Consider the following 25273-nt stretch of genomic DNA (forward strand, 5'->3'; position numbering starts at 1 on the left):
GAACTATGACCAGGGTCTGCACTCTCCTGTGGCCACAAGCTGTGGTGTGCTAATGCACCTCCTCACCTTGATACAGCCACCCAGATATGGGTATGGGCAATGTAACAGAGTGCTGCCCCCAGGGCCAGCATTCCTATAATCTCCTTCTGACCAGTTGTCTGACCCCCTTACTGTCTGTGGGCTGGGAGATCTGGAAGAAGCTACTACTACTGCTGTTGCTGCTGTTCTTTCAGTCACCCCTAAGGCCTGCCCCTGGTTTGCTGGGCCTGGCTCATACTTCTGTGCAACAGACCTTTCCTGCCGACTTTCTAAGTTGTCTTGGGCTGGAAAATTGTTTTTGTCCTTTTGTGGGTTCTGTCACTCCAAAATTTGTTTTGAGGCATTATTTAAAGTTATGTGGAAGAGAATTTGGGAGAACTCAAGTGAGTCCCTGCCTATTCTCTGCCATCTTGGCTCCATCCTCAGTCCAAGTTATTTCAAAGTACAGAGTCTTCAGAATAATTCTTACATTGCCAAAGTCATTTCCTTGGCTGATAGTATTATTATTATATAAATAATTTGAAGTATAGTTTTAAAAAAGAATAAATTGTTAAAATTTTATTTGAACCATCCAGCATAATTAAATAGGTTATTTTTTTTCAGTTTTAAAACCCCATAAGTTCATTAATATACCACAATGTAACAAACTTTAGTGGGCCTTACATGGACCAAGTCCCCAAGCTAAAGAGGAAAGAGTACTAGATTTGGAATCACAGAGCCTGAGTTTGAATATTTATACTACTGACTCTATGACACTGGGAAAAATCATGCAACCTCTCTTAATCTCATTTTCCTCATCTGTAAAATAAGGTAATTATACTTTGGTGCCTTTTTCTGGTTGTAAATCCAATAATCCCCTGATCTTTGTTTTAACTGAACCAGAATATGTTTTGTACAACTTTCTGAGTGCAGGCCCTCTCCCTCTGGGAGAGTACTGTGTATAAGAGAAGAGTAAGAAACTTACATTTCTTACAAACATTTCTTCAGTAATAGTTTAAATGATATTACTTGGTAATGGTTACCCTGAATCTCTTATCAGTTTCTTAGAAAGAGGGTCTAGGTCAGGTGTCAGTAATGCATGGCAGGACAATTGACTGCTGCTGTCATGTCCCCTCTTCACTGCCTATGAAGAAGGAAAGAAGCATAAATACTGTAAGAACTGGGCAAAGACCCTCCTTGTTCTACTTCTGAGTTGGTGGTTGGAGTATTACCTCAGCACCATCTCTTTTCCCACAGTGATATATCAAAAATTAGAACTGGAGTTTATATTTTAAAAAACTTGCTGAACCTCTGTTGTGGGTGTTACAGCGTACTTGGAGATAACAGCCACTTTTGTTAAATTCCCCTCTACATGTCAGGACTTATTTGTGAGGATGACAGCAACACAATCTCTTATAAAAACAGGGTTTTCTTATATTTGGCTTTTTCTAGCCCTGATTTATCTACCTATGAAATGATATATCTCTATCTCCCTATACAGGAATTTTATAAGTTTATTAATGTGATTGAGAGAGATCTGGCATCAGAATCAGAAAGTTCTTGGTTTGAGTCTTGCCTCTGATACAAACTGGCTGCCTGATAAAACAATTTGTTTATACTCCACCAGCAGCCCCTACTAACTCCCTGTAAAACTAAAAGGGCAGTGCAATGACTCTGTTGCATTGGGAGAAAATGTTTGCTTTGCTGCTCCTTCTATCAATGAAATCACAGATCTGGACATTAATAAAAAGCACAGCATTCATATGGAAGCACTCATACATAAAGCAAGATACAATAAACATTGCATTGTTTTACGTAACAATCATAGCTAACATTTAGAGAGGCTATAAGGATTTCAAATACTTTATTGATAATATGTGCATTCCTAAAAAGTTGCACGTAAATCCACGTTTCTTTTTTGTTTGTTTTATTTAACGTACAACCATAAAAACATGCTAGGTAAGATTGTTTTAATAAACTTCATGGTGAGTCCTTTTGCAAAGCAAGATCACTGCATAACTTACTTTTTTGTGTGTGGTAAAATCTCGATTGCCAGAGATTAGATTTCCTTAAATTGAGATAAACATGCACTGTAAGCCTTGTCTACCAAAATACACCTTCTACATATAGAAAAAATCTGATACAACTATGTTTGTATATAAAGTATTAGGCCTGTAGCCTCAAACTAACATAAAAAATGTTTAAGTCATTGATTTTTCACATGCCATAAATTCAAAATGCTAATTGTACATTTCGTGACTATGAACTACTTTATATATATTGTGAATGTTTTATTTCAATGATTTTTGTTGATTTGTTTTTTTACACCATTATCATTTCACAATGCATTACTTGTTCCCCCATCCCCTGCCAATAACCTTTCCTTGTAACAAAGAAAAACACCTAAGCAAAACCCACCTAGTAAAACAACACTATCTGACAACATTTGCTGCATTCCCTACTCATCATTTCCCACTTCTTTACTGAGAAACTGAAAGTGTGTTTAGTTACTTGTTTTCTGAGATGAAGAATGATCATTGCAATTAATCTGAGTTTTGCTGCTTTTTAGTTTTGTTTTCATTTACATTCCTGTAATCATTATGCATACTATATTCCCAGTTCTATTTTCTTTGCTCTGCCATCAGTTTATGAGGCTTTTTGTATTTCTATTAATTCTTTATATTAAATCTTACTTACTATATAATATTCCATAACATCTAAGAGTCACAATTTGTTTAGTCATTCCCCAATCGATGGAAACCTTTTTTTCCCCCCACTTCTTTTTTTTTTTTTACTACCAGAATACACAGAAGTTCTCCTATGAATATTTTCACATGCACGAGACCTTTCTTTTTGATTTTGAACTCTTTGGGGTTATATGCCCAATAGTGAGAGATCGCTGGATCAAATGTCTAATAGATAAGTGACTTTTCTTGCAGAATTCCAAAAGATTTTTCAGAAGAGTTGACCCCATTCACAAATCTACTGATAGTAGATTTAATATGCTTATCTTCACAAAGCCACTCTGATATTGACTATTTCTGTCTTTTATATCATCCTTGCTAAATTGATGAATATGAAATAAAACCTCAGAATTGTTTTAATCTTATTATTAGTGATATGAAGCATTTTTCATACAGTTGCTGATCATTTACATTTATCACTTTTAAAACTATTCATATGTTTTGATCATTTGTAGCTCTTGGTCTTAAATTTTTGTGTTAATTTCTAATTCTAGATATCAGCCTTTTATTTGATATAGATGTTTTTCCCACCTAGCAGTTTTTCTTGTTATTCTATAGTTGCACTGTGTTCTAGCAAAAGCCTTTTAATTTTATATAACTGAATTGTTCTTTTTTGTCTTTTATAGTCTTATTTGTCTCCAATTTTCTTAAGAATTCTTCCCCTAACCACAAAGCTGAATAGTCCCTTCTTCCATTCTCCTTAATTTTTTTAAATGATGTGACTGTTTTTTTTAGGACACTTATCCATCTGAAATTAGTTATGACATACAGTGTAAGACTATAAATAAAAGGTATTTTTAGCCAAACTCCTCTCCAGCTTTCCCAGCAGTTCTTGTCAAATGGGATGTCCTTCCCCCTATTCATGTTCTTCAGTTCACTGAATATAGTGGGCTATTGTGTTTTCTTCTAGGTTTTGCTAATCTGGCTTATTCTACTGATCTACTTTTCTAGTTTTTAAACAGTACCAAATAGTTTTCATCTTTATAACAGTGTGAAATCTAATAATCCTAGGTCCCCTTCATTTTTCATTATTTTTGTTTGTATCCTGTTGAGGATATAAAATAAACCTCAAACAAAGGTTTTGAACCTTTAGTTTCAACTATAGCAGACTTTGTGTGAATTTTTCATACAGTCTTGACTATGTAAAATTGGGATAATTCTCAGGCTACTTACCAGTGTTGTTCGAAGTTCTGCTAGCAATTCTGTAAAACTCTGGTTTTTGTTTGACTCTGAATCTTGAACTACTTGAGACGGGTAACTACTTTTATTCAGCTGTTCTCTAATTTAATTTGAAAATATATAATTTTAATTTTTTTATAAAACCATTACTGTTTCATTCTTAAGACAATTTTATTTAGTAAGAAAATTATGAAAAGTGAAAAGCTCAAAAAAACATCTCAGTTCAGAACTAATAAGACATAAACTAATGTTAAGATATTTAGGCAATTTTACTTTTTAAGAGGATGTCTTGACCTATAAGTTTCCAAAATTACAAGAAAGCTTTTTCCTATACAATTTGTTACAAATATTATCTGAATAGGTAGAATTTATTTAAAAATATTTCCATTATTAACTAGCCCTTTGTCTCAGTTATAGTATGAGCATACATTGGTACTAATCTAGACATATATACATATTTATAGAATGAAAGAAAAAAAGATTATTCCTAGGGTCTAAAAAAAGCCTAAAGGACTAAAAATAATATATTCTGTATTTCATTTTTATAAGATACATATAATAAAAAATTTCCTAAAGAGGTTTTATTTTTAAAAAGGAACACCCAAGTGACATCTTAGGGCCATTAAAGATTCAGTTCCAAATAGTCTACTGTTTATGTTTGTTTATATTACTGTAGTCACTAATATGCATAAGATGAATATACCAACAAATTATATGGAATGTAATAAAGTACCTTATGAAACATAAGATTAAATTATGTTAAGTAAATTTAAATGCTAAACTTGTTATTGTATTTTGACTCTTTTAAAATTGATAATCCAGGTATTTTATATAGCAAATCTCAGTTAATTAGAAAATCCAATTTATCAGAAAGCTCTATTCCCCTAGTTTTCTTGTTTTTAAATTTAGAATTTAAAACCAGCTTACTTCCAAAAGAATATGAGATGGCTAACATTAAAAAATTACAAGAGAGGACACAAAGATAAAATGAATAGCATATATCTAAGTGAATAGAAGGAATGATTATTCTCAAGCATTAGATTTAAGCAGATCCTAACACTATGGCAATAAATGCAGCTCTAATTTTGGGGTAGTTTAGGATAACTGATAAAGAGATTGAGTTAAAGGGCTATATCATATTTACTGAAAAGTTTTGCTATGCCATATCTTCTTTTTTTCTTTCCCTATTTTGAAAAGTAAATGTGACTAAAAACTCTACCCTATCTCACATTAGCTCCTGAAGGGTGATGTGGACAATTAAGAATAGTTGAAGAGGGGGCGGCTAGGTGGTGCAGTGAGTAAAGCGCTGGCCCCAGAGTCAGAAGGACCTGAGTTTGGATCCGGCCTCAGACACTTGACACACACACACACACAAACTAGCTGTGTAACCTTGGCAAGTTACTTAACCCCAATTGCCCTCCAAAAGGCAAAAAAAAAAAAAAGAATAGTTGAAGAGATGAATGACTGTTGAACACATAAAGAAAAGTACATTAATAGTAATCTTGTCAGATTTCTAGAGAATTCATGACATTCTAGGCTTCCAGCAATATTGGTCCCAGGGGCTTCTAGAGTTTCTTTGTCAAAGGAAGGAAGACTTTACCCTATAAGGTCCCCTAACTGCCCTTCCAAATATTAATTGAAATAGACTGGGAAAATTATGTGAATGTTGGAAAACTAATGCATTTACTGGTTGTGGAAATTGATGCTGACAAGCAGTGTTGCCATACATGTGGATGTGTGATTACGAATAACAATTTCTGATGAGCGTGCATTTCTAGACAGAAGATGATGCTTTGGATGGTAACATAGAGACAGGCTCTGCTTCTTTGTCATTGCTCAAAAGGTTATAAAGTTGAGATAAACTGATAATCCCAAAGAAATTACAATTAAAAATATGAATTCAAAATATGAGAAGCATTGATTGAGTAAATACATCGTAAATACTAGATTACTAGAGTAAATACATTAAAACTTAAAGAGATGAGACCAATCTTGAAGAGAACATGTTTCTATCCATCCATCCATCTATTCTTGACTTTAGACTAAGTGTGAAAAATCTTTGATCATTTTAAGATGCCTTTGAAAGTCACTGGAGGAAGTGAAATAATACCAGACAGGAAATCTGTTTTGACTGGCTGAGGAAACTTGGTAATACCTTTGGAACTTATAAAAAATGAGGGAGACAGAACTGAGAGTTTCCAGCAAGTAGACAGAGAATTTTCCAGCTAAACACATGAGAAAGAATCCATTTTGAGGGGGGTAATTGGGAGCAGGATTTCAGGTCTTGCCAGTCCTCCAATCACCTACTTCTCCCTCCACACACAAGGGGAGTCTGAAACAACTCATGGCAATGTTTATGTTGGGCTCTAAGGAAAGGTGAGATGGCTGATTCATAGTTCCACAAAAAGCCTTTAAGAAAACTATAACTACACCATATGTAAGGGGAACATCTTGAGGATTCTAGCAAAAAGTCTTTTAGGAGCCGCATTACCCCTCTTTGCTACATGTGCTCTCTAAGCTTGGGACCACTTTCTCCTCTGTCTCCGTATATACATGTGGGATAACATGTCACAGATACGGAGACATTTTGTACCAAGTGTACCCACTATATCAACTATACTACTATAGATATTATCCCTTTCAAAAAGGTAATTAAGTCTGACTGACTAAACTGATAATTAATGGTTTGTAGAAATTAGATGAGAAAATCCTTTCAGGATTAATAACATTGCTTCTCAGGAATTAGTGCAAACTCAAATATAAATATGCTATACTAAAACAATAAAGTTCGATAATTTAAAATACTACAGGCAGAATGAGTTAAGTATTCATATTTAGAAATATTTAGCATTAAACTGATTAGTAAAATTCTAATAGGACTCTAAGAATTTATGAAATACTTACTTTAAGGAAGCCAATTCAGTCAATAAGCACTGATTTTCTTTAAATAGTCTTTCTTCATTTTTCTTATTTTGTACTTGAAGTTCTTTTACTTGTTTATATAATCTTTCATTTTCCTTTTTAAAAAGATAGAAAATTACATGTTGCTTTAAATCCAACTGCATTGACAGAGGCTATACATTGCAAAACATATTTTTAAACTTACATTTTTTTATATTTTATTAATAGTGATTGTGCCACTCTGAATAAACATAAACACATATTTTAAAATCTCAGTATTTGGAAAACCACTAAAATTCTGGAACCTGGAGTTTTATTTTTTAATTGAAACTGTGATTTCATTGGTATAAGAGAACACTCAAGTGAAGAATGCAAATCAGCCTCTGCTCTGCAATGTCTTAGAGAATAAGTTGCAGCATAAGAGGTTAAATGATTTGTCCAGTGTCACAGTCAGCTTGTGTCAAACTGAACCTATGTCCCACTGACTGAGGCTGGCTCTCTATCCTACTGCCTCAAATAATGAAGATTTACTTTTCACAAATCAACAAAAAGTACAGATAAGTCTGAAGAGAAGTTCTATAACTGTCTAAAGGGTATCTAGGGTGATGATTCATTTTAGTTTTCCCATTTGTTATTTGAAAAATGTTTGAATATACCACTTGTGAGATTCTGTGTGTAAGTGTAGGATATGAGACAAAATGAAACAAAGTGGTTAATGATAATGGATAGAGCTTCTCAATGTTGCTCTGTGTTTATAGGCCATTATGAGGGAAGGTTTGTGTATCTGGTTCAAAAGATGATGATGGTGATTCACATTTATACATCTCTGAATTTCATAAAGCAATAGCTACATACCAGCCCTTCGAGGTAATCCGAGAATTATCTCCATTTCACAGATAAAATGATTGAAAAATTCACAGAGGAGGCTCAGAGGGTTTAAGTTGGTTACAAAGGCATCTGAAGTGGGATTCAAATTCAAGGTTTGTGACTTCAAATCATCCTTTCTATTAATCCATGCTGCGTCCCAAAATGTCAGAGCTTAAGGAGTGTCACAGAATGATCATCTAGTACAATCCTCCTTCACTCTATGCATGAGGAAACTAAAGGCCAATGAGCTTATATGTGACTTGAATGATCTCTCAGAATTAATGGGACAGCTAGAACTTCAGGCCCAGGCTTCAGATTTGAGTCTAATGTTTTTTTTTTTTTTTTACATTACATCACACTTTAATTTAGCAGACTTTAATAATAGTTGGTGTAAAAAAAAAAAGCATTTGCTCACAGTAGAAAGCTAATTGGAAATAATCCAGAATTGAAGGTTATAATAGAAGTAAAATTATTAGCATTTAAAGTATAGGAGTTCTTGGACTCGCTGTGAATTTCAAAAGAAGATGAGTTGGAGACCGACAGCTGCACCTCTATTTCAATTAGAAGAGATAATCAGAGAGTTGCAGATTAAGAGTCCCAGGACAAACCCAAATATGACTTTTTCCCCCCCATCATGTATTCTGTTTATAGCCTGAAAGAAGAAAAATCATAGTTGGAGGACCATTTTTGGAAGCTCAGACAAGGAACAGAAACTTGCAAGATGGTTATTAGGCTTAGTAGCAAGATCTGATTAATACTTCTGAAGCTGAAGAATTCCATTTTCTTAAACCAAGCTTAAGTCTTGGTTCCTTCACTTACTAGCTTTGTGACCTTGGTGAAAATTAAGATGATTTCCCCGGCTCACTGTTTTCTTATTTGAAGATAAGGAAATTAGGCTAGGGAATGTTTAAAGTACCTTCCAGCTCTAAAATTCAGAGTCTTAGTTCTAGGAAAGATTTGTGATACATGTAAAGAGGGAAAGAACAAGGCTCCAGATGATAAACTGGTATCTGAAGTGGCAGCATGCTTTGAGTGAGACTAGTACATTACAGGGAGGAAATACAGAATACATTAGTGCCTAAAAATTATATTTCTTTGATCTTTAAACTATATTTTTTCTTAATGTTACTATATAAACAGTAATTAGAATTTAATAAATATTACTAATTTAACTTTACTAAATAATTATGGCTTTTTATAGTAAAAGCCCAGTTGGCTTGATCATATGCTAAATGCCTGGAGAAAAGCATTTAAACAATGAGTCTATGTGGTTATGTTACTATCTTCCTGAGGGCAGGTAAGTAAATTATGGGCATAGTGCCTAAACAGAACTTACTAGCTTCAGGGGCATATCTCATATAGTTAAGTCCATGTCTGTTGCAGTAAAGATTATAGTCATCCCTGGTACAAATGGTATTATACTACATAGGTATTACTATGTGACTTGGCATCTCTGTCAGGTTTCATGCATAGCTATAGAGAAGAACAGAAGAAATGATAAGGAATGAGAGAATAAAAGAAAGAGGGGAAAAAGGAAAGAAATATCTAGAAGTGGCAGGATGTCAATCATCAGATGCCTAAGTGGCCATTTAGTTGCACCAAGATTTTCTCACAAAATCCAATAAATTCTTTTCCTATAATGGAACATGTACTGGTAATTTGATTAACTGATTAAAATCATGTTTCATTGCAAAAACTCAAGCATTAAACAATGTCCTTTTGAAAGTACTTTAAAAAGCTAAAATGTCTCCTTTCTACAACAGTTTCTAAGAAATATTTTAAAATGATTTATACTGGAGTCATTGAGGCCATTCAAACTTCTGCAAAGTAGCATATACATATTTTAAGATATTTCATTTTAACAAAAGATGAGAAGATAAATCCACCCTTATAAGAATTGCCATACTTGCTGATATCCTTGAAGAAGTGTCTCCTGTTCTTGGATTTCTTTTTGGATTTGCTTTAATTTTTCTTCAGAGATGGGACCAGCTGTTTCTCCAATGTTAAACCATTTTAGCTTTTTGTTTGTCTCTTCAAAGCTATTCAACTTTGAAAAAAAAGCACAAAACTTGTTATATTTGGGGGAGATGACTGAAGGTGAGAAGAGAAATTGAGAAAAAGTACAACAATCTTGCACTGGCCTTTATGTTCTTTGTATTATCTTATCACACAGGGATTTTGCCATAATTAAAACCCTAATAGATCGGTCTTATGTCACTTTATGAAATTAACTCTAATATGTTACATATGTTCTTATGTGGAAGCTCCTTCTAACTCAGTTCTCCCCTAACTTGTATGACTTTTTTTTGAAGAATACATTTATTCACTGATTCAATCAATAAGTACATATTAAACATCTACTATGTTTAAGGCACTCAGCTATAATTTGTTCAGGAAGTTCTGTAATGATATCTGGCAAAAAGCAGCTAGGTGGTACAGTGGATAGAGTGCTGAGCCTGGAGTCAGAAAGATCTCTGGATTCAAATCATAGGCTCAGAAACTTACTTAGTTGTGTAACTTTGCATGTCACTTAACTTTGCCTCAGTTTCCTCACCTGTAAAATGAACTGGAGAAGGCAAACCACTCCAGTATCTTTGCCAAGAGAACCCCAGAACTGAAATGATGGAACAACAACAATAAAAAGTAAAGTTCTGATTTAACAAGACAATACTTGGAGTCCATGAAAAGTCCATGAAACCATGTTATTGATAAGATAATGTTATATCAAAGCATTTCTGACACTTCTAAATACTCTGTTTCGTTAGGGTTATAGAAGGTAGCTCACATTTAAAGAAAGAAAAACGCCTTATGTGTTATCTCAACAACTCTGCAATGTAAGTGCGACTATTTCTCCCCTTTTAAAGATGAGAGAACAAGAAGACATAGAGAGTTTAAGTGACTTGCCTAGAGTAATGCTAGCAAATGACTGAGGTTAGATTTTAACTTAGGTCTTCCTGATTGCAAGTCTAGTAGTCTATCTACTATATTACCTACCTGCATGAAACATTATATATCAAATTGATACAGCTTATGCAATTAGGAAGCAGAAATATATTTACATATATACATATATGTGTGTATATTTACATATGTTAAATATTTATTATTAAGCATTCGATTTGCAGCATTTCCTTGAATAACTTTTGTACTTTCAATACAAAGTTTTTAAAATGAAAATGGGTACAGAAAAATACGGTAAGATTTTTATAGAAGACAGAAGACAATTAGTTAACCTTACACTATTCAGACTGTCTAAAGGATTCCAATTAAACTTTCCCTAAACCTCACTCCAGTCATGTGGGGTTATTCTGGTAATCCTCTGTCAATTTGGCAATCCACTATCATTGTCCTGAATGAAGAGCCCTTACTGTGTATATTCATTAATGAAATGGTTTTGATTAAATAAATAACTGATTTAAAGTCCTAAGGTACCTTGGGCTCTCTATGTCATATAGGAACCAATTCCACTGAATTGAAAAGTAACAAAATTAGTAAGACTGGTTTGTTAGACTGGAGAGCAAGTCATAAAAGAGACAGAAATAATGTTTTCTAGCTAATGAGGATTAATCTTACCACCAATAAGAAGGATACCATCAAAGTTTAGCCAATTTGGACTCTCTAACAAGGGGAAGCTTCTTAGGATATTCATCCAAGTTTTATGTGGAAAACCCACTATATCAAGCAATATTAATCAGAAAAGGATGAGGACAGACAGAGAAGGGAGTATACTAAGTAATTGCCAGGGAAAAAACAGACCAATGGCTACAATACCTTGGCTTGAAGTATATAATTATCTTGATTCACTCTAAAAAGTTCTTTTTCTTGTTGTTTCTTTATTTCTTCCATCTTATTTTCAAGTTCTTTCTCTTTCTCTGAGAAGGTAGCTTTAATTTGTTCGATTATGGCTTGAGCTCCACTCCACTTTTCTTCTGCCTCTTGAACCCTTTTTAGCCAATACAATTCTCTTTCTTGGTTTCCCACAGGGCATAAGATGGAATCCTACATAGAAAAAAAATGATTTTATTATGGTAGAATGTTATGGGAATGGGAATTTAAGATCTTCCCTGCCCCTAGGCCCTTTGATAGACTTAAGTGACACTGAGAACCTTCCTTGATTTGAAAATATACTCTGCCCCCTAAAAGGCTTAATGTGCTCACATGGAACCTGTGGCGGGAGGCTTGTTTTTCAGGAATGACCACACCTGGTTGCTTTTTGATTGAACATTGGGTCTAGAGGGCTGTGACATTCTCTGATCCAGGGGAAGGCTACATATACCCTGATATGAGGTTTTGTTTTGGGCCTCACTTTGAGAAGAGTTGTGTGATTTGACCAGATGAGACTCTGGGCACCCATTGAGCCCGCAGGCTTTGAAAACACAGATGCTGGTAACTAACTAAGTATGGATATAATGGTCAGACAGTTGGAAGCCTGTCTGCTGATCTGTTCTCTGTCTGCTTGTAACTTCTGCTTGTAACTTGTCTGTATTCAGGGTGCTGACCTTTTCCCCCTGAACTAGGTAAATGACATATGTTTGATTAAAGCAAGACTGTTAACCCATTTTGAGTTGCTTTCCTTTAGAAAAGCAGATCTAAGAACTTGTGTTGGCAGCCACCCTGGGGATGCTGGGGTGCTTGCTGCTACATAGATTTACACAAACAGTTCGAATACAAATAATGAGCACAAAACAATACAATGAATAATGTTTCGATTTTAAAATAAATGCAAAATAATAATTATTTCTCAGTCACTCTTGGCATTTGTTCCATTTTAATAGTTTTTTCAGAATGCAAAAATGTCATTACTTACATTCTGACACAGTACTTGGGAGTCTACTTCTGGAAGAAGTTGATGCCTCTGAGGGTCATTAGCAAGTGATTTATTAGAAGTAGCTAGGCAACTTTCAGTTTTGGTCACTTGTTTACCTGCAGCTCCAGATCTTATTAGTTTTGTTGCAAATAAATTTCCTAGATTTTGCAAAAGAAAAAAAAAAACACTTAGTCACACTGTTATCAAATATAAGGAAGTAGGGATAAAAATATCTTCTCACCATGAATTAATAAGACTGATACAGGTTGAACCTGGTAGCACAGGTTAAAAATGTTTTAAGCACTGATGTCATGTGCACTTAACTTTTTTGGAGGGGATCCTTATTTCAAAATCTCTGATGTTTCAACAAATTCTAATTCTCTCAACAGACTGAAATTATTTTTGAAATAAGTGACTTTCAGAGATATGATTTCACTTGAACATTAAAAACAAACAAAAGGTGGGTGGAGTCAAGATGGCAGAGTAGAAACAGGACTTCTCCATGGCTCCAGCTTCCACCTCCTGCAATTCATGTAAGAAATGACTCTAGACAAACTTTGGAGCTACAGAACCCACAAAATGACAGAAGCTAACCTCCCATTAAAGACAGCCCAGCAAGCCGGCAGGAAGGGGCCAGCACAGTGCTCTGGGAGCTGAGCCCAGCCCCGCTGGAGCCAGAGGTTTTAGCCTCTGGGCGGCCTGACCAGCCATCGGCTGGAGGGACCTTCAGATCACCAGCAGCTGTGGTGGTTTCTAGAATTATCAACCCATAGATGCCAAAGACAAAGTGAGAGGTCAGTGTAGACTTTGTGGGAACAGGGAGTGCGGTCTGGCCTTTGCCCCTGGGACAAGAAGCAGCTAAGGCTCCACAGCTGGCTGGGCAGCTGCCCAACATGTGGTTGCTTCAGAGCTCCTGGTCTGCAGATTGTAGGGAGACTAAGCGACCAGTCTGAGGAGTAATTGCTCTTGCTTTAAACTACTTGGATCTGGATCACTTTCTAGGTTGGAGGTCCTGGGGTGCGTAAACAGTTTGCCAGAGCATGTGGAGACTTCAGAGAGGGCACCCAACTAAAAGCTCCAGCAGCGGTGAGAACACCAACATTTGGGATAAAGCTCTCCTTTCTGGTAGCAGAGTTCTACTGTGACAAAAGGCTTAAAAGTCAAGTAATTGAGTGGCAACATGAGCAAGCAAAGGAAGCAAAGCAAACAGAGCAATCTGATATTAGACTCCTATTTTGGGGACAAAAAGGATCAAAGCACAGAACAGGAGGAAGACAATGAAGTCAGAACTCCTGCACCAAAAGCTTCCAAGAAAAATATGAGCTGGTTACAGGCCACAGAGGAGCTTAAAAAGGATTTTGAAAACCAAGTAAGAGAAGTGGAGGAAAAACTGGGAAGAGAAATGAGAATGATACAAAAAAATTATGAAATGAGAGTCAACAACCTGACTGAAGAAAATAACATATTAAAAAACAGACTAACTCAGATGGCAAAAGAGGCTCAAAAAGGCAATGAGGAGAAGAATGACTTAAAAAGCTGAATTTGCCAGATGGAAAAAGAATCTCAAAAGCTCACTGAAGAATTAGATTGGAGCAAATGGAAGCTAGTGACTTTATGAGAAATCAAGATACTCTTAAACAGATCCAAACAAATGAAAAAATAGAAGGCAATGTGAAATATCTCATTGGAAAATGGGATTCACTGACCTGAAAAATCGATCCAGAAGAGATAATTTAAAAATTATTGGACTACCTGAAAGCCATGACCAAAAAAAGAACCTAGAAATCATCTTTCAAGAAATTCTCAAGGAAAATTGCACTGATGTTTTAGAACCAGAGGGCAAAACAGAGGTTGAAAGAATCCACCAATCACCTCCTGAAAAAGATCCCAAAAAGAAAACTCCTAGGAATATCATAGCCAGGTTCTGGAGTTCCCAGATCAAGGAGCCAGGAAGAAACAATTTCAATATTGTGGAAACAAGCAGCCAGGAAGAAACAATTTCAATATTGTGGAAACACAATGAGGATAACACAGGATCTGGCAGCTTCTACACTGAGGAATCGAAGGGCTTGGAATATGATATCTAGAGGTCAAAGGAGCTGGGATTAAAAACAAAATCACCTACCCAGCAAAACTGAGTATCATGTTTCAGGGGAAAATATGGTCATTTAGTGGAATAGAGGACTTCCAAGCATTCTTGATGAAAAAAACAGAGTTGAATAGAATATTTGACATTCAGATACAAGAAGCAAGAGATGCATGAGAAGGTAAACAAGGAATAGAAATCATAAGGAACTTATCAAAGTTGAACTACTTATATTTCTACATGGAAAAATGATAATTGTAACTTATGAATCTTTTCTCAGTATGAGAATAGTTGAAGGGAATAGGAATGTGTATACACACACACACACACACACATATATATACATATACATGTCTAGATAGGAGGGCATATGGGCATATGAATATATATGTAAGTGTGTGTATATATGTGTACAGGTATACATAGACAGAGGGCATAGGACCAATTGAATAGGAAGAGATGATACTTAAAAGGTGAAATTAAGAGGTGAGAGAGGAATATAATGAGAGGAGATAGGGAGAGACAGAATGGGGTAAATTATCTCATATAGAAGAGGCAAGGGGTGGCCAGGTAGCACAGAGAGTAAGAGCACCAGCTCCAGTGTTGAGAAGACTTGGGGATCGAATCCTGGGCTCAGACACTTAGCACCCACCCAGAAACACCTGGCCGTGTAACCTTGAGCAAGTTACTTAACCCCGATTGCTTAAAAAAAAAAAAAAAGAAGAGGCAATGGAAAACTTACAATGGAGGGGAAGAACAGGAGAGCAAAAGGGAATGAGTCAACTTTATTCTCATTGAATTTGGCTTAGGGAGGGAATGACATACACACTACATCTCACCCTACAGGAGAGTAGAGGGGAAGAAGAGGGGGCATTAATGGAAGGGAGGGCAGGCTGGGAGGAGGGAAGTTGGAAGCACACACTTTTGAAAAGGGATAGGATCAAAGTAGAGAATAGAACAAGTCGGGGGTGTGATAGGATGGAGGGAAATTTACTGAGTTTTTCACAATATATCCACTATGGAAATGTTTTGCATAACTACACATGTACAACCTATATTGAATTGCTTATCTTCCCAGTGAGGGTGAGTGATGAGGGAGGAAGAGAAAGAATCTGGAATTCAAAGTTTTAAAATCAAATGTTTAAAAAATATGTGTGTGTACACATACATATATACATATACTATTATTAATATTATTTTACATGTAACTGGGAAATGAGATATATAGGCACTGGGGCATAGAGATCCACCCTGCCATACTGGAAAGTTGGAGGGGAGATGGGGGATATTCAGTGGGATAGCTGTTTTGGGGTTGTGGGTAGGGAAAAATGGGAAGAAAATTTGGAACTCAGAATTTTGTGGAAATGAAAGATGTAAACTAAAAAACAAAAAAAATAAAACAAACAAACAAAAAAAGACATGTAAGTGGATTGTGAAAGTGAGGACAGTTTAAACAATTAATATATACACAGATCTCTATCAATTCTTACTCCAATGACTCATCATGGTGTGGAGGTAACCCTGATTCACAAATTTTGTGCCAGCAAAGCTCAAGCTTGCTGGAAAGGCTTCAGGTATTGTTCCAAAAGTAGACTGAGGCTACTTTTGTGGCACCATCTTTTCCAAGGTACAAGAAGCTCACTGCCAGTAGGGTGAACACTTGGTGATAAACTCTTTGGCCATGGCAACCAATGAAACAAAGAAAAATACAAAATTACCCTCAGTATTGTGCAGTTCCCCATTCTCCCCTGATAGTGGGAGAATAGTAGATAAGAGAATAGAGGGCACCTGCAATCACACAATTTTTAGACTGTCGACAATTTTTAACTTGGTCATTGGTAAATAAGTACAAGATCCTTGTCCAATGATTAAGAAGTGGACTTAACAGCTAAATAGTACAGTAGATAGAGTATTGGATTTGGATTCAGGAAGACCTGAGTTCAAATTCTACCTAACTTACTATCTGTATAACTTTAGGTTTAAGTCATTTTATCTCTCTATGCTTCAGTTTCTTCATGTGTAAAATGGGGATAAAAACAATACTTACTTCACACGGTTGTTGTGAGGATTAAATGAGAAAACACATATAAAGTGCTTTTTAAACTTTAAAGTCCTACATAAAGGTTACTACTGGAGGAACTGAATCATATCAGTCTAAATATTCTTATTACAAACCAAACTAGAAGGCAGCTTTAATTAAATGAAATTATTGCTCATAATTTTGCGTAGCTGGTTGTAGTAGGCAGCCAAAAGCAACAAGAAAAATAATTTCATGGGATATCTGTTTATCTCACATTGCAGTAATCATGATAAGAGCTTGCAAAAAACCCCCCAAAACCATGAAAACAAATTCAATTTATGTACCAGCCTCTCTTGGAAAAAAATGAAAAAAGTAGAGAAATTCTATGAGGACCTTGACAAAACTTCCAAATTAAATGAACATATACTATAACACTCTGGGACGTCAATGAAAAGAAAGGAACAGATGAAGACAATGAAAAACATGTTGGAAAATATAGATCAGTGTAAACGAAGGGAGAGAAGTCCAAGTCTTTTTGAATAAACTGCAGCCTGTAGTAATAATAATAATGATAAAACTTAGCACTGCAGTGCCTTGTATGGTGTCTGGTACAAGCAGACATTTAATAAATGCTCACTGGTTGATTTAATATAGTACACAATTATAAGAAATATGAACTAAACTGAAAAGGTAGTTTTCTTGTACTTCGGGTTGTGACAGAAGTTCGGAAGTACAAATTATTAAAATATCATAACCAATTACCTTTCTGCCTGATTTTATATGGAGGGGATTTGGATTTTAAGTTTTCCTTTTTCATAATGTCCTTTGATGTTTTCTTTTCAACAGCAGAAAAAGTGTTTAATGGTGAATATGATTTTCCATATCCTGAGCTTCTCACAGATGCATAGGGTCCACTCTGTGATTTTCTCTTATGTAAAGGAGGTGTACTTCTTGTCTTCTTGGATGTTGCCTCTTTATTGATAAGAGGATTGAAAGCATCCTCTCTGGAGTTCAGCTGAGGTAACTGAGGTCTGGTGGCCTGTACAGATTAAGAATTGGAGAGGAGTACATATTACTTAAGTATGTGGAATTTAACTACAGGAGTAAATGAAATAAAAAGATGGTTAAGTCACAATGATCATTAAAAGATTCATTTTTATCATCTTTTCTCCCCTTGTTTTTAGCATAGGCATTGATAAGACTATGAAATGCCCTTTTCATATATTTCTGCAAACTTCAACAGGAATGAATAAGCCACAGGGGGAACATAATTTCTCACACTTTATAACATCTAAATGGGTGTCCACACCAGAAAAGATGCAAAATATGAGCAAAAATAGGGTTTTGGTTTAACAAATATAGAGTAAGAATGACTATTAAATCTAATTTTGCTTACTAGTCAAATTCTATGTCCAATTTTCTCTGGTAAGCAGTAAATTTTTGGCACATGGTGAAGCAGTGGTATAGTCATACACATACTAGTGATTAGAAGATTCTTTTAAACTATAATATAAGGGACCTATTCATTCTATAGATGAGGAAACTAGATTAAAGCTGGAGGTGTTATATAACTTGTGTAATATGACATAGATCATACAGGTAATCCACAGCACATCTGGGATGCAAAGCCAGTTATTCTGTTTCCACAGTCAGTGTTCTTTCCAGGACAACATATGTTGTATTGCAAATAACTGCTAACATGTATTACTTGTAACATCTATAATTTATCTGATTAAAAATTTTAATGATCTGAAATAATACTTACTTGATTAATTTTAGTATCATGAAGTAAAGGTGAAGAATCTTGGGATAGTTTTTTTTTTAAAAGATCAAGTTGCATTTTATCTAGATGTTCTTCAGTAGGAGTCACTTTTGGCAAACTATTTTCACTAATTTTGTTTGTTGTCTTTTGCAAAAAAATATTCTTCTCATTCTTTTCAAAAAACTGATCCAAATGCTGTTGCTGTTCCTGAGACATTATAGAAGTCTGTTTCTTAAGAGGTAGAGGACTAACAAATTCAGTTGTCTTACTATCAATCTTTTTTTTTGTGCTATAAAAAGATGCAGAGAATGCAGAAAATGTTATTTTTATTGACCCTTCCAAGATTTGTTAACTCAAATCTTTTAGCTTTATTACTTCTAAATATTTCTTTTAATGTAGACACTTAGATACTATCATGTTTTTATTCATTCACTTTTTTATTCTTTCATTCAACAAACATCTTTTAGCCCACCAGCTATGTACCAAGCATTAGAGTATAAAGAAATATTTTTACTTGGATGTATCTTTTTAACAATGAAAAGCTAACAAGATTTATATTATATTTATGTAAGAAAACATACAGATATCCTGCATCCATACTATTCAGTTTCCTTTCTTCAAAATTAACACAAGATTCAAGTAGATAATTTTATTAAATAAAACAAGAAATTATGCTATTTTATTTGACGTTATTCTCTCTTCAATCACTGTCTATTCACTCCTTCTTAGTCTCCTTTACTAACTCATTATTATTCATATCATGTTTTCTAACTGAATATTCCACAATGTTCTGTCTTGGGTCCTCTTTTCTTCTCTCTCTCATGGGTTTAACTATCATCTCTAAGTAGATGACTCCCATATGTACATATGTAATCCCGGTCTCTCCCCTAACATTCATTCTGTATCACTAATCGCTGATTGGACATTTCAAGCTGGATGTCATGGAGATAACAAGTTCAATGTGTCCAAAACTGAACTCTCTCTTTCCTATTAACACTTCTCCCCTCTCCAAAACTTCCCTATATTTGTTAAAGGCACCACCATCCTTCTAGTCCATGATTCACAATCTCAGCATCCTGCTTGACCCCTCACCTCACACAATCAGTTAGGCTCCAAATTTTGCCCTTCCTACATTTATAACATCTCTTGCATTTGGCCCTTTCTTTCCACTCAACACAACAACTACTTTAGTTTAGACCTTTATGACCTCTTGCCTAGATTAGTGCAACTTCTTATTGGTTTCATGTCTCAAGTCACTTACCATTCCAATCCATTCTATACTATACTGCCAAAGTAACTTTAAGTGTAGAACTGACCATGTCACTCCCTACTTAATCAACTTCAGTGGCTTCCTATTATCTCTAGAATAGAATATAAGTCCCATTGTTTAGTTTTTAAAGCCTATACAATCTGGCCCCAACCTACTTTTCTAGACTCATTGGACATTACTCCCCTCTTACAAAATGAAACTCAGCTGAAATGGCCTTCTCTTTGTTCCTCACTCATAACACTCTATATTTTATATCTCTGCCTTTGCATTGGTCATTTCCCCATGCATGGAATGTACTCCCTTTGTATCTGGCCCTCAAACAGTCCCTCTCTTCAATTAAGATGCAATCAAGTCACCACTTATGGCATCAAACTTTTATTGATCTCCTCAACTGCTAGCACCCTCCCTCCCAAACGATCTTGTACTTTACTTCGTGGTGTTTATATTTGTATTTATTAACTTAGTGCTATATATTTTTATATTTGTGTGTATATTTATTAATGATATGTTCCACATATTTTTATGTGCACTTGTTGTCTTCCCCATCAGAATGCAAACTCCTCATGAACAGGTATTTTTTTTTGCTTTGTCCTTGTTTACTGTGGGGCTAGCCTAGTTCAGGGCATGCAGCAGAAATTTAATAAACATCTGTTGACTGATTAATCAAAATTACAGCAGTTACAAAAAAATTAAATTTATTACTGTATAGGACAGCATTCTACTTTTAAAAACTTACTATTATTTCTATATTCTGAAAAGCTTTAACCTAATATGACACTGAAGTGAGTAATCAAAATTTAAAATATAGGGAAAACAACATTAAGAAAATATTTAGAAATTCGGTCATAAATCAGATCTCTTATGGATATCCCAATTAAATGTACCAGTACTTATTCTTGACCTGATTTAGGCAATTAATAACTAAGCAAAATTCCTAAGCATCAAAAATTTTTATGCTTATCCAGTGAGGATCAATCCCAGGAAATCAGAGCACATAAAAATCTAAGTGATTTTGAACTTGATAATGCTAGTATAAAACAATAATAAGTAAATGGAAATATTTTTGTGTCAGGGTAAATTGCTTTAAAATTGTCCATGGCTTCTATTTAAAAAATAGAACACATACAAAGAAACAGTTACCTGACAGGCTGCCCACCATAATAGTTGCCAAGTAATGAATCCATTCTAATAGGCTTCATCAACTCCTCTACAGTATGGAGGTCTAAGAGAATAGAAGAATTATATGGATTGCTAAAAATAAAAATCAATTATAAGAGAAAACTAAGAATCAAAATTACATTTTGTTCAAATGTTTTGTCAGCGTAATACAAACAATATCCTTCCACTACAGAGAGCAATGGATTTCTACACCATAAGCAGGGCTTCCTTTGACTGTAAATGCAAGCCAGTTCTGTAATATTGATCCAAATATATACTAAGCCTCTATAGGTGGTGGTGTTAAGTCATTTTTCAATCATGTCTGATTCTCTGTGACCCCCATTTGGGGTTTTCTTGGCAGAGTGGTTTTTCATTTCTTTCTCCAGCTCATTTTACAGATGAGGAATTGAGGCAAAACAGGCTTAAGTGACTTGCCCAGGGTCACACAGGTAGTAGTAAGTTTATGAGCCTAGATTTGATCTTAGGAAGATGAGTCTTCCTGACTCCTGGTCTAGTGCTTTATCCACTGGGCTATGTAGCTGCTCTCTATCACAGGTTGAGTATGTAAAAGATTTAATTTCACTGAATCAGAAAATGTTTTAAACATTTAAATTTTCTTATTGTTCAAGGTGCATTTTGGGAAACTGAAATTTTAACATACTGATGGCTCTAACTTTAGCTAAGCCTATGATGTCTAGTATTGGTTTTCAGTTAATCCTTGAAATATAAAGACAGACACAATAAAAGACATATGTGTTACTATGAATACATTAAATTACATTAAACATCATCTAAAACAACAAAGGGCTCTTGCTGCTTAAAGCTGTATTCTTATACCCCAGAAAGCATAAGTAAGAGCACTTCTATTGATGGTGGTTGTTCTATCAAATTAAGCAATGATCACATTACACTGTTATTAGCATTTTACCAGATTCAGAAGTAGAGATGTTTTTTGAGCACTCATCCGTTTCCTGAGGAACATCCTGCACTAAGCTCTTGCTACTCTCAATTTTGGGTTCATCTGTGTCTCCCAAAGACTGATCAATATGATGATAGGCCTGATGCAGTGCTTCCAGGTCACTGTTGCTTTGTCCATAAGACATACCTGGTGGAAATGTAATTTTGAGGTAATTTCACTAGAAATTTATTATAAACAGAACATTGTTACCCAATATCTGTTGGGAGTTCAATAAAAACATGTCATTAAGTTTGTTATGTCTACTTCAAGCGTGTAGGTGATGACTTTATAGAGTTTCTGCATGTTATTTTCAATTCAATTCAAAAAGCATTTATTAAACCTAAAGTGTGCCAATAAAAATCCAAAATAAATAGCAATATATGAAAGCATTAACTCTTAAAATTTTCTAGGCACTGGTGAGACAAATGTAAAAATGAAAACAGTCCCTCTCATAAGGAGTTTATATTCTATTGGAGGGGAAGGGCCCAGCATAAGCAGGGATATGTAAATACAAAATATATATAAAATAAATACAAAGTAATTTAAAGGGGAAAGGCTAATAGGAGGGAGATCAGTTAGTCAAGTCCACAAGAATTTATTAAGGATTAATTATGTGCTAGGATCTGGGATAAGCACTAGGGATACCACCGTTGAGTTGTTTTAGTTGTGTCTTACTTTTTGTGACCCCATTTGCGTTTTTCTTGGCAAAGACAGTAGTACTTTAATTCTGTCTCCAGTTCAATTTATGGATAAGGAACTGAGGCAAAACAGGGTTAAGTGACTTGCCCAAGGTCACACATCTAGTGGGTGGTATGTCTGAGGCCAGATTTGAACTTAGCAAGATAAATCGCCCTGACTTCAGGTCCAGCATTCTATCCACTGCATCACCTAGCTGCCCCCTATAGCCTACAGCACCCAGTATTCCCAGGTGGGGTCTCCTATCCAAGTATTAATGAAGTCCAACCCTGATTAGATTCTTCCAGAGATCAAAGGACATGGGCATGTTCAAGTTGGTATGTCTGTCAACACTGGGGATACAAAGAAAGATAAAAATGTAGTTCATGCCCTCAAATTTTAATTGCCACTACAGCTTACATTTTAATGGGGGAAGAAAATATACCAAAAAAATATAGATACAAGATATATACAGAGTAGATGGAAGGTAATCTCAGAGAGGAAGGCATTGGCAGGGAAAGGGGGGAGGGGGAGGAGGATGCAAATAGATTAGGAAAGTCCTGAAGAATGTGTGATCTGAGATGAGTCTTGAAAGAAACCAGGGAAGTTGGGAGTTAAGAGTTGAGGAGAGAGAACATTCTAAGCATTGGGGATGGCAGAGAACAGGCCCAAGGGTGTCAGGACCCTTGGAGGAATCTTGTGTAAAGGACAAGGCCACTGTAAATGGACTGCAGGGTACATAGAGGAGGGTAAAAAGACTGGACAGGTTAGAAGGGTGCAGGTTATTAACAACTTTAAAATCCAAATAGAAGATTTTCCATTTGATCCTTAAGGGGAAGAGAGAGTCACTGGAATTTATGGAATTAGGGAGGTGATATGTATGGTCAGATTCGTGCTCTAGGAAGAACAATTTGATAGTTAAGTAGAGAATGGATTAGAGTGGGGAGAGACTTGAGGCAGGGAAACCAACCAGAAGGCTATGCCAATAGTCCAGATGTGAGGTGAAGAAGAGGGCCTAGATCAGATTGATAGCTGTGTGAGTAAAGAGAACAGAATATATACAAGAGATGTTGTAAAGTTATAAATGACAAGACTCGGCAACAGAATGGATATGTGAAATGCATATTACAGTGGAGCTGAGTATGATACCAAGGTTTCAAGCCTGATGACTGGGGGAATGGTGGTGCCCTTAACACTAACAGAGAAATATGGAAGAACAGAGGGTTTGGAAGGAAAGATAATGAATTCTATTTTGGATGGATTTTGTTTGCGATGTCTATGGGGTATCTAGTTCAAGATGTCCAATAGGAAGATGGTGATGGAGGACTGGAGCTCAGCAGAGTTTAGGCCTGGATTTATATACATCTTGGAATTGTATGCATAGAGATGGTAGTTAAACCAATGGAAGATGAAAAGATGACCAAGGAAAATAGTACAAAGGAAAAAGAGGGCCCTGAACAGAGCCTTGGAAGATACCCATGGTTTGTTAACAAGATGTGCAGCAAAAGAGAGTGAGGAAGAAAAAAAAAACAGAAGAAAGTAAAGTCATGAAAACCTAGAGAGGAGAGACTTTCTAGTATGAGAGGGTGAGAACAAAGGCTGAGAAAACACCATTAGAAATGGCAATTAAGAGGTTACTGTTAACTTTGGTGATATTTTCAATTGAAAGCTGGAATCAGAATCCTTCATGTAGAAAGGTAGCAGGTGATGTGAGCTTTGATTAGAGTCAGGAATTCCAAGGAGTGGAAGAGAGGAAGGAGAATAATCTAAACCTATGCAAAGGAAAAGGGACAGGAAATAAAATGCTATTTTTGGAAAATAAGGTAGGAGGTATATATGTTTAATTTTACTTACAAGCCTCTCAATTTAAGCATATCCTAAACATTACTCTTGAGTTTATCAGCTACAATAAAGGTCATTCTTGGCTCACAAATAAAACAGAGATAGTTTTTTCTAGTGGCACATGGGAAGATGCAAGACAAAAGGGCCAAAAAAAAGTGTACATGAGAGAGACTACCTGAAGTAGAACTAGTATAAGTAGTAAAAGACAGAGAGTAGAAGAAATAAAACAAATATAGCCTTCAAGATTAAGGGAAGAAAATAGACACCAGAGAAGAGATTTGGAGTCACACAGCTCCCCATGATTACCAACAAATGGCACTGTTGGCCTTTGACAGCCTGTTTGCTGTCCAGAGAAATCTTGAGTGGGAAGAAACTATCCTAAGTCAGAGATTTGTAATTCATGTAATACTCATCATGGGGATATTAAGGTCAGAGAACTAGAGCCAGATAGGACCTTGGGTTCACCTAGGCCAACCACTTTATTTTATGGATAAGGAAACTGAAGGCCAGAGAGATTAAGTCACTTGCTTAAAGTCACACAGATATGTCAGTGGCAGGTGTGATTCAAACTCAGTTCCCATGACTCCATGTTCAATGGTCATGGTTTCATAATAAATTTAAAGTATGTATTTCAAAAGGGCTTCTCTAATATAAATGTTAAATCTTAGGAGCAAGCTCCCACAGTAGAGCAGAAATACTGAATTTATATGATATGGGTTCAAATCCTGTAACCTTGGGAAATGTCACCTCCCTGGGCCTCAGTTTCCTCTGGACCTCAGATATCTATAAAGAGGGGATTCCATTAGATGGCACTCTAAGGTTCTTCCGATCTATGAATTTGCTGCCTTAGGAATGTAGCCCATCTTTAGAAAGCCAATATATATTGCTGGTAAACATACTAATTTCTCTATAGCAAGTAGAGAGCGAATGAGTAAATGTATTGGCATGACCCTTATGTGATAGAATGTCAGTAGTGGTGTTAATGA

At 35.5% G+C, this 25273-nt stretch overlaps 1 protein-coding gene across 5 annotated transcripts in view; it reads right to left on the reverse strand.

Annotated features, from left to right (window-relative positions):
* The window catches only part of CEP162 (centrosomal protein 162), a 144169-nt gene that overhangs the window by 33045 nt on the left and 85851 nt on the right, over nt 1–25273 (reverse strand). For all 5 annotated transcript variants that reach the window (XM_069065081.1, XM_069065082.1, XM_069065080.1 and 2 more), the window contains 9 exons: nt 21741–21917; nt 20795–20876; nt 18388–18673; nt 17385–17661; nt 12517–12674; nt 11481–11708; nt 9616–9756; nt 6846–6958; nt 3936–4041 (listed from right to left, as the gene is read on the reverse strand). In XM_069065081.1, the coding sequence (XP_068921182.1) occupies nt 3936–4041; nt 6846–6958; nt 9616–9756; nt 11481–11708; nt 12517–12674; nt 17385–17661; nt 18388–18673; nt 20795–20876; nt 21741–21917 (1568 nt within the window). The remainder of the gene's footprint in view (nt 1–3935; nt 4042–6845; nt 6959–9615; nt 9757–11480; nt 11709–12516; nt 12675–17384; nt 17662–18387; nt 18674–20794; nt 20877–21740; nt 21918–25273) is intronic.

The sequence above is a fragment of the Petaurus breviceps genome, unplaced genomic scaffold (assembly GCF_028583685.1).
Source record: "Petaurus breviceps papuanus isolate PSGF00001 unplaced genomic scaffold, PetGlider_PUasm1.0 90667, whole genome shotgun sequence".
NCBI lineage: Eukaryota > Metazoa > Chordata > Mammalia > Diprotodontia > Petauridae > Petaurus > Petaurus breviceps.